Source organism: Pseudophryne corroboree, chromosome 6 (genome assembly GCF_028390025.1).
Source record: "Pseudophryne corroboree isolate aPseCor3 chromosome 6, aPseCor3.hap2, whole genome shotgun sequence".
NCBI classification, from domain to species: Eukaryota; Metazoa; Chordata; class Amphibia; order Anura; family Myobatrachidae; genus Pseudophryne; species Pseudophryne corroboree.
Genome location: NC_086449.1, coordinates 492,719,499 through 492,731,997, shown reverse-complemented (window position 1 = coordinate 492,731,997; position 12,499 = coordinate 492,719,499). Strand labels below are relative to the sequence as shown.

The 12,499-nt window shown below is 44.4% G+C and overlaps 1 protein-coding gene across 2 annotated transcripts in view; it reads left to right on the top strand.

Moving 5' to 3' along the window:
- The window catches only part of ADAMTS20 (ADAM metallopeptidase with thrombospondin type 1 motif 20), a 406,022-nt gene that overhangs the window by 362,594 nt on the left and 30,929 nt on the right, over positions 1-12,499 (top strand). For both annotated transcript variants that reach the window (XM_063927338.1, XM_063927339.1), the window contains exon 29: positions 5,511-5,675. In XM_063927338.1, coding sequence (XP_063783408.1) covers positions 5,511-5,675 — 165 coding nt within the window. The remainder of the gene's footprint in view (positions 1-5,510; positions 5,676-12,499) is intronic.

Below are 12,499 nucleotides of genomic sequence, written 5' to 3'. Positions count from 1 at the left end.
CACCCTGACAGACCAACTTTTTTTTTTTTAAAGAGACAGAGGCCCTCAATCAGGTTGGATTCCTAATGTCAATAATCACAAATGGGCAATTTTTGGACATTTGTGCATGTGCAGACGCCACACAGTGCATGAACTTTTCATAATGCGATTGCATCCCGGAAGGATGCGATCGAACTATGATTCTGCACGGGGGCAAATGGCCTGGAAAATGCAGGGGTGTCTGGACCATTTTAGGGGTGGCTGCATGATGTCACATGTGGCTGCTGTAAGATAAAAGACTCTGGTGGAGCACCTGCCTTCACAGCCAGGCTGCGCTGGCAGGGGTAAACCATTATTGCTGCAATCTAATTGCAATGCTATACAATTAGATTGCGGTCACCGTGCAGGGCGGTGCTTCTCATGCTGGGCAACCTTGCCCTGTGATTGGCGGCCCCCAGCATGAGATTTTTTTCAGTACCAGATTTTGCTATTTAGAAGTATTTGCTACTGATGCTAAATAAGGTCAAGAGACCATTTATATATGAAACGTAACACACATACAGTATGTTTTCCCCTAGAGGGGTAAATAACCAACATATACCTAGACCCTCCAGAGAGATACAGCCACACAGAAAAAGGCCATGCCTCACTTCAGTGACACACCACACTCTAAGGGCCTAATTCAGACCTGATTGCAGCAACACATTTTTTCTCTAGTGGGCAAAACCATGGGGGTAATTCCAAGTTGATTGCAGCAGGACATTTTTTAGCAGTTGGGCAAAACCATGTGCACTGCAGGGGGGGCAGATATAACCTTTGCAGAGAGAGTTAGATTTGGGTGGGTTATTTTGTTTCTGTGCAGGGTAAATACTGGCTGTTTTATTTTTACACTGCAATTTAGATTGCAGATTGAACTCACCACACCCAAATCTAACTCTCTCTGCACATGTTATATCTGCCTCCCCTGCAGTGCCACATGGTTTTGCCCAACTGCTAAAAAATTTCCTGCCGCAATCAACTTGGAATTACCCCCCATGTGCACTGCAGGGGAGGCAGATATAACATGTGCAGAGAGAGTTAGATTTGGGTGTGGTGTGTTCAATCTGAAATCTAAATTGCAGTGTAAAAATAAAGCAGCCAGTATTTACCCTGCACAGAAACAAAGTAACACACCCAAATCTAAAGGTGCATACACACAGTGAGATATTGACTATGGGGCTAATTCAGACCTGATCGCTGCTGTGCATTTTCGCACAGCAGGTGATCTGGTCTGAACTGTGCACGCGCAGGCACCGCACTGCGCCGTTGCATGCCATCGATGCGATCGGCATCTCTGCCCAGCGGTCGCCTCTGCCTGATTGACAGGCAGAGACGTTTGCTGGGTGGGAGGGGGCGGGCCGGCAGTGTTGGGCCAGCATTTTGGGGGCGCAGTCGAGCAACGCAGGCATGCACAGACCGTGCGGGGGGCAGGCCGCGGTGGCTGCGTGATGTCACATGCAGCCGCTGTGACCCATAGAGTGACAGGTAGCTCCCTGCATAGGAGCTGCGTTGGTAGGGAGCTACTCTTCAGGTACAAAAGCATCGCCGCCGTGTGATTGTTTTGTACCTATGCGGCAGGGGGAGGGCCAGACATGCGGTGCGGACTAGCCATCCCCCCGCATGTCAGTGTGGCTGATCGTAGCAATGCAAAATTTGACTATACTTTGTACTAGATAGTACATATAGTTAAGATTGACTTGCCTGCACAGTCTGTCTAGCCTTGCGATACCGACCCCGCGGGAGTGCGCATTGGGATCGAATCAGGATCGCAAGGTGACTAACACCTTGCGATTTGCACTAACTTTCCTTGTGATTTTGACTATATAGTCAAAATCAAAAGGAGAAATCTCACTGTGTGTACACACCTTTACTCTATCTGCACATGTTATATCTGCTCTTCCTGCAGTGCACATGATTTTGCCCAATAGAGGAAGATTTTGCTGCTGCTATCAGGTCTGAATTAGGCCCCTATGTTGTTGGACATGCCTTCGAGATATCAGGGCTTAACTTTCAGCCTGGAGACTAACACAAGCAAGTTGACCGACAAGGACATCCCGGCCGTCAGTATGCCGGTAGCAAGGCGAGTGCAAAGAGTCCCATTGCAGGCTCACTGCACTCACCACGCTGCGGGATTGGTGGCCTGCTGCACTGGCCACAGGTTCTATTCCCACTCTATGGGTGTCGTAGACACCCACAAGTGGGAATAGCCCCTGTTAGCCGGTTTTACGGCTGTCGGCATTGTCAGCGATCAGGATTACACCATCGATATCCTGACCGTCGGGATCCCAACCGCTGGCAAATTAACAGTATCCCACTATTTCATATATAATGTAATGATTTTTAACTGAATTTAGCTATTGATTTGGACAGTTGCCAATGTTCAGCTACCATACATAAAGCACCACTGCTTTACTTCTAATGCTTATGACAATATTTCACTCCACCCATGTGCCTAACTTATCTTTAAAATTAATCTTTGAAACAATGCTGATGCAAGATTTGTACTATTTCAATTAGCATTTATCAATATCATTTATAATGTACCGCCATTAGATGATAGTACGACAGTTAAAAAGGTCGATAAGCATATAATTGACATGGTCAAAAGGTCAACAGGTTCAAATGGTCGACATGACAATGGTCGACACCGCCTATGGTCGACACATGTTTTTTGTTTAGGACTTTTTAATTCTTTACCATCCACGTGGACTACGACTGGGAATAGTAACCTGTGCCGAGCGAAGCGGAGCGAGGATGCAGTGCACTAATTGGGGGTCCATGTGCTGGATGAGAAATTTTGAGATCAAAAAAACCCACCAAAAACCCATGTTGACCTTTTCATGTGTCGACCATTTCCATGTAAACCTGTTGGCCCAGTCAAACTTGTGCTTGTCGACCATTTGGTGTCAACCTAGATATTGTCGGCTTTATTACTGTCGACCCTTTGATCCATAACCATAATGTACATGGTATACTACTCTGATATATGATTATAAAATGCACTGAAAATACCATAGATTCGGTTAAACTATAGAATATAGATTGTTTCTTGCAAACACCATAATAAAGCACTGTTAGTACAAGAACAAGGGGGTAATTCAGATCTGATCACTGCTGTGGGCAGCGGGTGATCAGGTCATAACAGTGCATGCGTATGCATTGCAATGCACACGCACGTTGGGCAACAACAATGGGGATCGCCAGTCAGCGATGGTATGGTGCAAAAAATCCATTCGCTCGGGCGTTCGCAAGGTGATTGACATGATGGAAGCCATTTGTGGGTGGTAACTGACAGTTTACTAGGAGTGTTCTGGAAAACGCAGGTGTGCCCAAGCATTTTAAGGGAGGGTGTCTGATGTCAGCTCTGGCCCGGATCAGCCTGATTCAATTGCACTGGAAGAGTAAGTCCTGGCTGCGCAGAGACTGCACACACAGAATTTTAGCAGCTCTACATACACATAGCATCGCACACTTTTACTGCAAAAATACACTCCACTGTAGGCAGCGACTATCTAACGCAGGACAGCAAAAAACGCAGCCCAGCGATCAGATCTGAATTACCCCCAATGTTTGCATAGATATGCTTAATTCTTCAGCTAAAACATAGACATTTCATTTTAACAGGATGGGCTACACACAGATTCTATACATTACAAGCACATTAAATTAATAGCCAAATTCACATCAATTTCATTCTCTAAGCAGTGTTTTACTTTACCTTCAACCCTTACCTGTGTGCTCCATGTAGTGAAGCCTGCTGTAAAAGTGTAGAAGTCTGCAAAATGTCTTACAGAGCTTGCCTGTAAAGACCAGCACTTGAGTGGGGAGTTACTGTATATGAAGAGTCTTCTGCTGGGAAATGCAGCTTTTTGGCAGATGGGAATTTCAGGGGGAGGAGAATGGGGCCCACTCTATGCGAGCATGTATCTTCCTAATTTATCTATTGAGAGTGGTCATGAAATTCTGTTAACTGATGTCAGCGAAGCTCTAGGCATTTGTAAAGATACAGTACAGGCAACTTTTCATTTCTGTGCACAGTTCAAACATCTGTTTCTTTAAAGTTCCTGCAGTCCTTAGATGTGATAATCATTTCCTTGTTTATAGTCTACATACCATGCAAAGTATAGAGATGCAGGAAAGTCTTTGGCTGAAGAATTTTAAACCTATCAATACACCAGAGTGACTGGAGTGTCTGCCTCCTATATCGCAATGTGTCTGTACAGATCCCTATTCTGTCCTGCTACCTGTACATAAAAAGCATATAATACTATCTTAAGAAGAGGTATGGTCTAGGCAGGAATTTCCTAAGGACTACAGCACCATCTACAGAAACAACTGATAAATTAATTGAAACCTTTGGGGATCAAATATATACTGTAATTAGGCAATCACAATTCAAAACTATAATTGAACAATATACCGCAATTTATACAAATAAACATATTTTCTGGTACACTTTTGAAATCTATACTCAAGGTGCAGTCTTTTGTGTGTATTTAAAGTGTGCTTTTATGCCCTTTATTGTACAAATGTTCATGATGTGTCTGCATTTTATTTTTTTACTTTTTTTGGTTATTTCTAAAATGTAATTTTAAAAAATATTATGAAAACAAATATTTCCCCCCAATTTCTTTTGTAATTCCATTATTTATTTAACATCTTTCATGTTGTTGAACTTGACGCAGCCTGGTGGCTTAACAATACCTTTGCAAATATATAAAATGAGATCTCTGAATTTCTCTGAATCATGTAGCGTTCAAGTCTTATTGCTGATATATTTTGGTGTGCTGATGGAAAAACATTTTTTTTTCTTTTTCTTGTTTAGAATAACCCCTATCTTTTATGCACCTGAAAAGTATTACTGAATTGATTGAGCAGCTACCATTTTATATTAATATTGTTGAACATATTTTATAATAAGTTTAGTTTTTACATATTTTTTCTCCTAGTTTACACCAACAAATTCTAAATTTGACACCATTACATAGATAGGGGGAAAGTCTTCCTAAATCAAACACCACTGAGGATTTTAAAAGCTTTATGGAAAATCTTTTAACATTTTTAAATGTACAAAATGAGGTGCTTTGTTTTAGTAAGTAAACAACCAACAGAATTGAAGGCCAAGAGTCTTATGAATTTGATCCTTCAAATGAATAAAGGCCTTTAAAACTTATGTATTATATATATAGTATGCTGTGATAGCACTAATCTTTAATGTTAAGCAAGAGCTGCCTTGAACTTATGTTTCTTTACTCTTCATTGCTTTTACATTTTTTTTAAGGGTTTAAAAAAAAGGTTTTGATATTAATATTATTGCCCTTCTAATTTTACTGTAGCTTATCCCAACACAATGAAATATTTGAAGAACAATAGAGGTGCTTGATATGGTGGTCCTTAAACTGTAGTGTATCTGAAGGGCTGTGTTTTTAGTTTGCATACATGCTGGGACTAAAATATCATATGTGAATGATTTTCTTTATTTTTCATTGTAGTGCTCTGCGACCTGTGGAAAAGGATTAAAACATCGAAATGTTGTCTGCATTTCTAATGGTCAGCAAATTGATGATTCAAATTGCAAACATTTAAGGAAGCTTCGTACGCAGAAGATGTGTAAGATTGGCAGATGTCCTTCATGGAAAAGTGGAAAGTGGGGAGAAGTAAGAAGTATCCTGACCACTATCAGTGTGCTCATATGCAGTTCTAGGTTTATGTGATTGCCACTGACATACTGTTCCTGGGTTTAATTAATTTTCTCTGTAAGCATTTCTGGGTATAATATAGTCCTTACTATACTGTAAGAAGTATAAATATAAATTCTGTTCAAATGATTATAAAAACTTACAAATGTTGTACATTTTCTAGACTATGAAATACATATATCAAATGTGAGAAAGGTCAAGTGGAGTTTGAGTGTAAGTAAGCCTTAATAGACCAGTTAATACAGTACCCAGTAGATCCCTAGAAAACATTTGTATCACTAACTAAAGCAGTATAACCATTAATTATTGAAGGGCATCTTAAAAAAGTTGAAACAAAAAAATCCTCAAATCCTCAAGGGAATTTAAATTTTTTTTTTACTTTATGTCATAGAAAATAAATGACAACTCCAACTCTGCAATAAAATATATAAATCGGCTGATATGGCAATTGTTTTTATTTTTAGCTACTGAAATCACGCTAACATTGTTTACTGCATAATGCTTGTCTTGTACTTTGGTGGAGGATTAAGAATATGCACACAGAGAAAGCTTTACACATTTAAAGAGTATACTGTAATGGGGTTCTAATTGGTTGTCCCTACTGTATGTACCAAAGCATAAATATAAAATGGCAAATAACATGTCTACCAAACTACTAACTTGTTTTAAAGCTGCAATCATTTTGTCTTCTTAAATTAATTTTGGAACGGGCTCTTTAGCGTAACTTGATGATTTGTGCCGATACAATTTTGAAGAATTTGTACAGTTACTGAAGTTTATTAGTCTTACAATGTTAGTAGTATACCAAATAATGAAATTTTTATTCATTTGGTCAGTGGCTGAAACAATATTGTTGCATGATGGTAACAAATCAGTAATGTTGCACATGTGTCATTATGATTTTTATATTTCTTGAGAACATAAACCATAAGGAACTCACTGCTCTATAGAGTTTTTCTTAACTATCTGAAGTTAATCAGAATAAAGAAACTAATACATTATTTACCCTTATAAACATATTTCTTACACTAGGCCTGATTCATGTTTGTACACATATGCAATTGCAACTGGTATTTCTCTTACGTCCTAGAGGATGCTGGGGACTCCGTAAGGACCATGGGGTATAGACGGCTCCGCAGGAGACATGGGCACTGTAAGACTTTAGAATGGGTGTGCACTGGCTCCTCCCTCTATGTCCCTCCTCCAGACCTCAGTTAGATCCTGTGCCCAGAGGAGACTGGATGCACTGCAGGGAGCTCTACTGAGTTTCTCTGAAAAGACTTTTGTTAGTTTTTTTATTTTCAGGGAGCACTGCTGGCAACAGGCTCCCTGCTTCGTGGGACCGAGGGGAGAGAAGCAGCCCTACTTTATTGATAGGCTCTGCTTCTTAGGCTAGTGGACACCATTAGCTTCAGAGGTTCGGAACACAGGTGTCGTCCTTGCTGTTCGTCCCAGAGCCGCGCCGCCGTCCTCCTCACAGAGCCGGAAGATAGAAGCCGGGTAATTATATGAAGCAAGGAGACTTCAAAGGCGGTAGAAGACTTCAGATCTTCACTGAGGTACCGCGTAGTGGCTGCGCTGCGTGCCATTGCACCCACACACACACAAGGCACAGCATGGGTGCAGGGCGCAGGGGGGGGGGGGGGGGCACCCTGGGCAGCAATAATCACCTCAAATGAAACTGGCAGCATTCTTAGATACTGCGGAGGCAATATATAATAAAACCCCCGCCAGTATAAATAAATGAGCGGGACCGAAGCCCGCCGTCGAGGGGCGGGGCTTGATCCTCCAGCACTAACCAGCGCCATTTTCTCCACAGCATGCTGCAGAGAAGCTGCTCCCGGACTCTCCCCTGCTGAACACAGTAACGGGGCAAAAACGAGGGAGGGGGGGGGGGCACATTATTTGGTGCAAAATTGTATATTTATAAAGCGCAATTTAGGCTGGGACTTTTGGTTTCAGTATATTGTGGCGCTGGGTGTGTGCTGGCATTCTCTCTCTGTCTCTCCAAAGGGCCTTATTGTGGGTCAGTCCCCATATTGCAGTTATCCCAGTGTGTGTGGGGGTGTCAGTACGTGTGTGTCGGCATGTCTAAAGCGAAAGGCTCGTCTAGGGAGGAAGCAGAGCAGAGGGTGGTGGTGTCTCCGTCGGCACAGCCGACACCTGATTGGGTGGACATGTTTTGAATGCTAATGTGGCTTTATTACATAAAAGATTGGACAAAGGAGTCCAAAGACAATGCTGGGAATCAACCCATGGCTTTTACTGTGTCACAGGACCCCTCAGGGTCCCATAAACGTCCCTTTACCCAGATAGCAGACACTGATACCGACACGGATTCTGACTCCAGTGTCGACTATGATGAGGCGAAATGGCACCCAAAAGTCGCCAAAAGTATTCAATATATGATTATTGCAATAAAATATGTTTTGCATATCACAGAGGACCCCTCTGTCCCTGACACGAGGGTCTGCATGTGTAAAGAAAAGAAACCTGAGGTAACTTTTCCCCCATCTCATGAGCTGAACGCTTTATTTGAATAAGCTTGGGAGACTCCTGACACGAGACTGCAGGTTCCCAAGAGAATTATTATGGCGTATCCTTTCCCCTCAAAGGACAGGTTACGGTGGGTATCCTCGCCCACAGTGGACAAGGTCTTAACACGCTTGTCCAAAAAGGTAGCACTACCGTCCCTGGATAGCAGCTTGGGCTGATAGCTTGTCATCTGACATTGACACCCTAGACAAAGATAGTATTGTGTTGACCTTAGGTCACATCAAGGACGCAGCGTTATATATGAGAGAGGCTGCGGGAGATATTGGGCTTTTGGGTTCAAGAGCTAATGCCATGGTAGCTTCTGCTAGAAGGTCCCTGTGGACCCGTCAATGGATAGGGGATGCTGACTCAAAGAGGCATATGGAGGCTTTACCTTACAAAGGTGAACTTTTATTTGGGGATGGCCTCGCGGACCTGGTTTCCACAGCTACCGTGGGTAAGTCTTCTTTTTTGCCTTACGTTCCCATACAGCTAAAGAAAACACCTCATTACCAGATGCAGTCCTTTCGGTCGCATAAGTTCAGAAGGGGGCGTGGCTCTTCTTTCCTAGCCAGAGGAAGAGGTAGAGGGAAAAGAACACCGGCTACGGCTAGTTCACAGGAACAAACATCCTCCCCAGCCTCTACCAAATCCACCGCATGACGCTGGGGCTCCGCTACGGGGGTCAGCACCGGTAGGGGCACGTCTTCGACTCTTCAGCCAAGTCTGGGTTCAGTCGGATTTTGATCCTTGGGTGGTCGAAATTGTATCCCAAGGCTACAAACTGGAGTTCGAAGATGTGCCTCCACACCGATTTTTCAAATCGGCCTTGCCCAGAGAGGGAAATAGTTTCGGCTGCCATACTAATGCTGTGTCAACAGCAAGTGATTATCAAGGTTTCCCTAGTGCAACAGGGGAAAGGGTTTTATTCAACCCTATATGTGGTCCCGAAGCCGGATAGCTCGGTCGGACCAATTCTGAATCTAAAATCCCTAAACCTATATTTGAGGAGGTTCAAATATAAGATGGAATCTCTCAGGGCAGTGATCTCCAGCCTGGAAGGGGGGGGATTTTAGGGTGTCACTAGACATAAAGGATGCATACCTTCATGTTCCCATATATCCTCCTCATCGGGCGTACCTGAGATTCGCTGTGCAGGATTGTCATTACCAGTTTCAGAAGTTGCCGTTTGGGCTTTCCACGGCCCCGAGGATTTTCACCAAGGTAATGGCGGAAATGATGGTGCTCCTGCGCAAGCAAGGCATCACAATTATCCCATACTTGGATGATCTCCTGATAAAAGCGAGTTCAAGGGGACAGTTATTAAAAAGTTTGTCTCTCTCACTGAGAGTACTACAACAGCACGGCTGGTTTCTAAATCTACCAAAGTCGCAGTTGGTTCCGACAACTCGACTGTCATTTTTGGGCATGATTCTGGACACGGAAGAACAAGGGGTTTTTCTCCCAATGGAAAAAGCCCAGGAACTCCAGAACATGGTCAAGGACCTGTTCAAGCCAAAAAGAGTGTCGGTTCATCACTGCACTCGAGTATTGGGAAAGATGGTGGCGGCCTACGAGACCATTCCGTTCGGCAGGTTCCATGCAAGGACTTTTCAGTGGGTCCTTCTGGACAAGTGGTCGGGGTCCAATCTGCAGATGCTTCGACAGATAACCCTGTCCCCCAGTGCCAGGGTCTATCTCCTGTGGTGACTCCAGAGTACTTGCCTTCTAGAGGGTCGCAGGTTCGGCATTCAAGATTGGGTTCTTGTGACCACGGACGCGAGCCTCCAAGGATGGGGAGCAGTCACACAAGAACATTTTTTTCAGGGACTATGGTCAAGCCAGGAGGCTTGTCTACACATCAATGTGCTGAAATTAAGAGCCATATACAACGGCCTGCGAAAGACGGAGAATCTTCTTCGCAACCTTCCTGTTCTGATACAGTCAGACAACATCACAGCTGTGGCGCATGTAAACCGCCAGGGCGGGACAAGGAGCAGAGCAGCAATGGCAGCAGCCACCAGGATTCTTCGCTGGGCGGAAAATCATGTAAGCGCTCTGTCAGCGGTCTTCATTCCGGGAGTAGACAACTGGGAAGCAGACTTCCTCAGCAAGACACGATCTCCATCCAGGAGAGTGGGGACTTCATCAAGAAGTCTTTGCAGAGGTGACAAGTCGTTGGGGACTTCCTCAAATAGACATGATGGCGTCACGCCTCAATAAAAAGCTTAGGACGTATTGTTCCAGGTCATGGGACCCTCAGGCAGTGGTAGTGGACGCCCTGGTGACACCGTGGGTGTTTCAGTCGGTCTATGTGTTCCCTCCACTTCGTCTCATTTCAAAGATATTGAGTAGCATAAGTCGAACAAGAGTGCAGACAATACTTGTTGTTCCAGATTGGCCTTGAGGGGCCTGGTATTCAGATCTTCAGGAAATGCCCTCAGAAGATCCGTGGCCTCTTCCTCTCAGGGAGGACCTGTTACTACAGGGGCCCTGTGTGTTCCAAGACTTACCGTGGTTACGTTACGTTTGACGGCATGGCGGTTGAACACCAAATCCTAGCTAGGAAAGGTATTCCGGGTGAAGTCATCCCTACTCTAATTAAAGCTAGGAAGGAGGTAACGGCGAAACAATATCACCGTATCTGGAGAAAATATGTGTCTTGGTGTGAAGCCAAGAATGCTCCTACGGAAGATTTTCAGCTGGGTCATTTTCTCCATGTTCTGCAGTCAGGTGTGGATATGGGCCTGAAGTTAGGCTCCATTAAGGTGCAGATTTCGGCCTTATCTATATTCTCTCAGAAGGATTTGGCTTCTCTCCCAGAAGTCCAGACTTTTGTAAAGGGAGTGTTGCACATCCAACCTCCTTTTGTGCCTCAGGTGGCACCGTGGGACCTTAAGGTGTTACAGTTCCTTAAATCACAACCTCTTCAAACAGTTGAATGGAAGTTTCTCACTTGGAAAGTGGTCGTGTTATTGGCCTTGGCATCTGCAAGGCGGGTGTCCGAATTGGCGGCTTTGTCTCACAAGAGCCCCTATCTGATTTTCCATGCGGATCGAGCAGAGTTCTGCCTAAGGTGGTTTCGTCATTTCATATGAACCAACCTATTGTGGTGCCTTTGGCTACGGGTGCTTTGGAGGATTCCAAGTCCCTTGATGTAGTCAGGGCCTTAAATAATTATGTGGCCAGAATGGCTAGGGTTAGGACAACAGAAGCACTGTTTGTCCGGTATGTGGCCAACAAGGTTGGCGCTCCTGCGTATAAGCAGACTTTTGCTCGCTGGATCTGTGATACGATTCAGCAGGCTCATTCTACGGCTGGACTGCCGGTTCCAAATTCGGTTAAGGCCCATTCCACTAGGAAGGTGGGCGCTTCTTGGGCGGCTGCCCGAGGCGTCTCGGCATTACAGCTTTGCCGAGCAGCTACTTGGTCGGGTTCAAACGCTTTTGAAAAATTCTACAAGTTTGATACCCTGGCTGATGAGGACCTCCTGTTTGCTCTATCGGTGCTGCAGAGTCATCCGCTCTCTCCCGCCCGGTCTGGAGCTTTGGTATAATCCCCATGGTCCTTACGGAGTCCCCAGCATCCTCTAGTACGTAAGAGAAAATAAGATTTTAAACCTACCGGTAAATCTTTTTCTCCTAGTCCGTAGAGGATGCTGGGCGCCCGTCCCAGTGCGGAAACATTCTGCAAGGCTTGTATATAGTTATTGCATACATAAGGGTTATGTTACAGTTATGTTCAGTCTCTGGCTGATACTGTTTTGTTCATGCTGTTAACTGGTTTATTATATACCATGTTGTACGGTATGTATGGTGTGGGCTGGTATGTATCTCGCCCTTAGATTAACAACAATCCTTTCCTCGTACTGTCCGTCTCCTCTGGGCACAGTCCTAACTGAGGTCTGGAGGAGGGGCATAGAGGGAGGAGCCAGTGCACACCCATTCTAAAGTCTTACAGTGCCCACGTCTCCTGCGTAGCCGTCTATACCTCATGGTCCTTACGGAGTCCCCAGCATCCTCTACGGACTAGGAGAAAAAGGTTTACCGGTAGGTTTAAAATCTTATTTTTCTAGGCTACTGAACTGCTAATCTTAGTAAGTGAAGCTGCTGCCCAGAAAAGACAGATGCCCACTGTAGTTATCTTACACTTATTCACAACTGCATACACATTCGCAGCTTATGTGCAAAAATGAGGCACATCGGGTCAAGGGTTGGCCGATGGCTATGCAGACTTGACATGGCAGA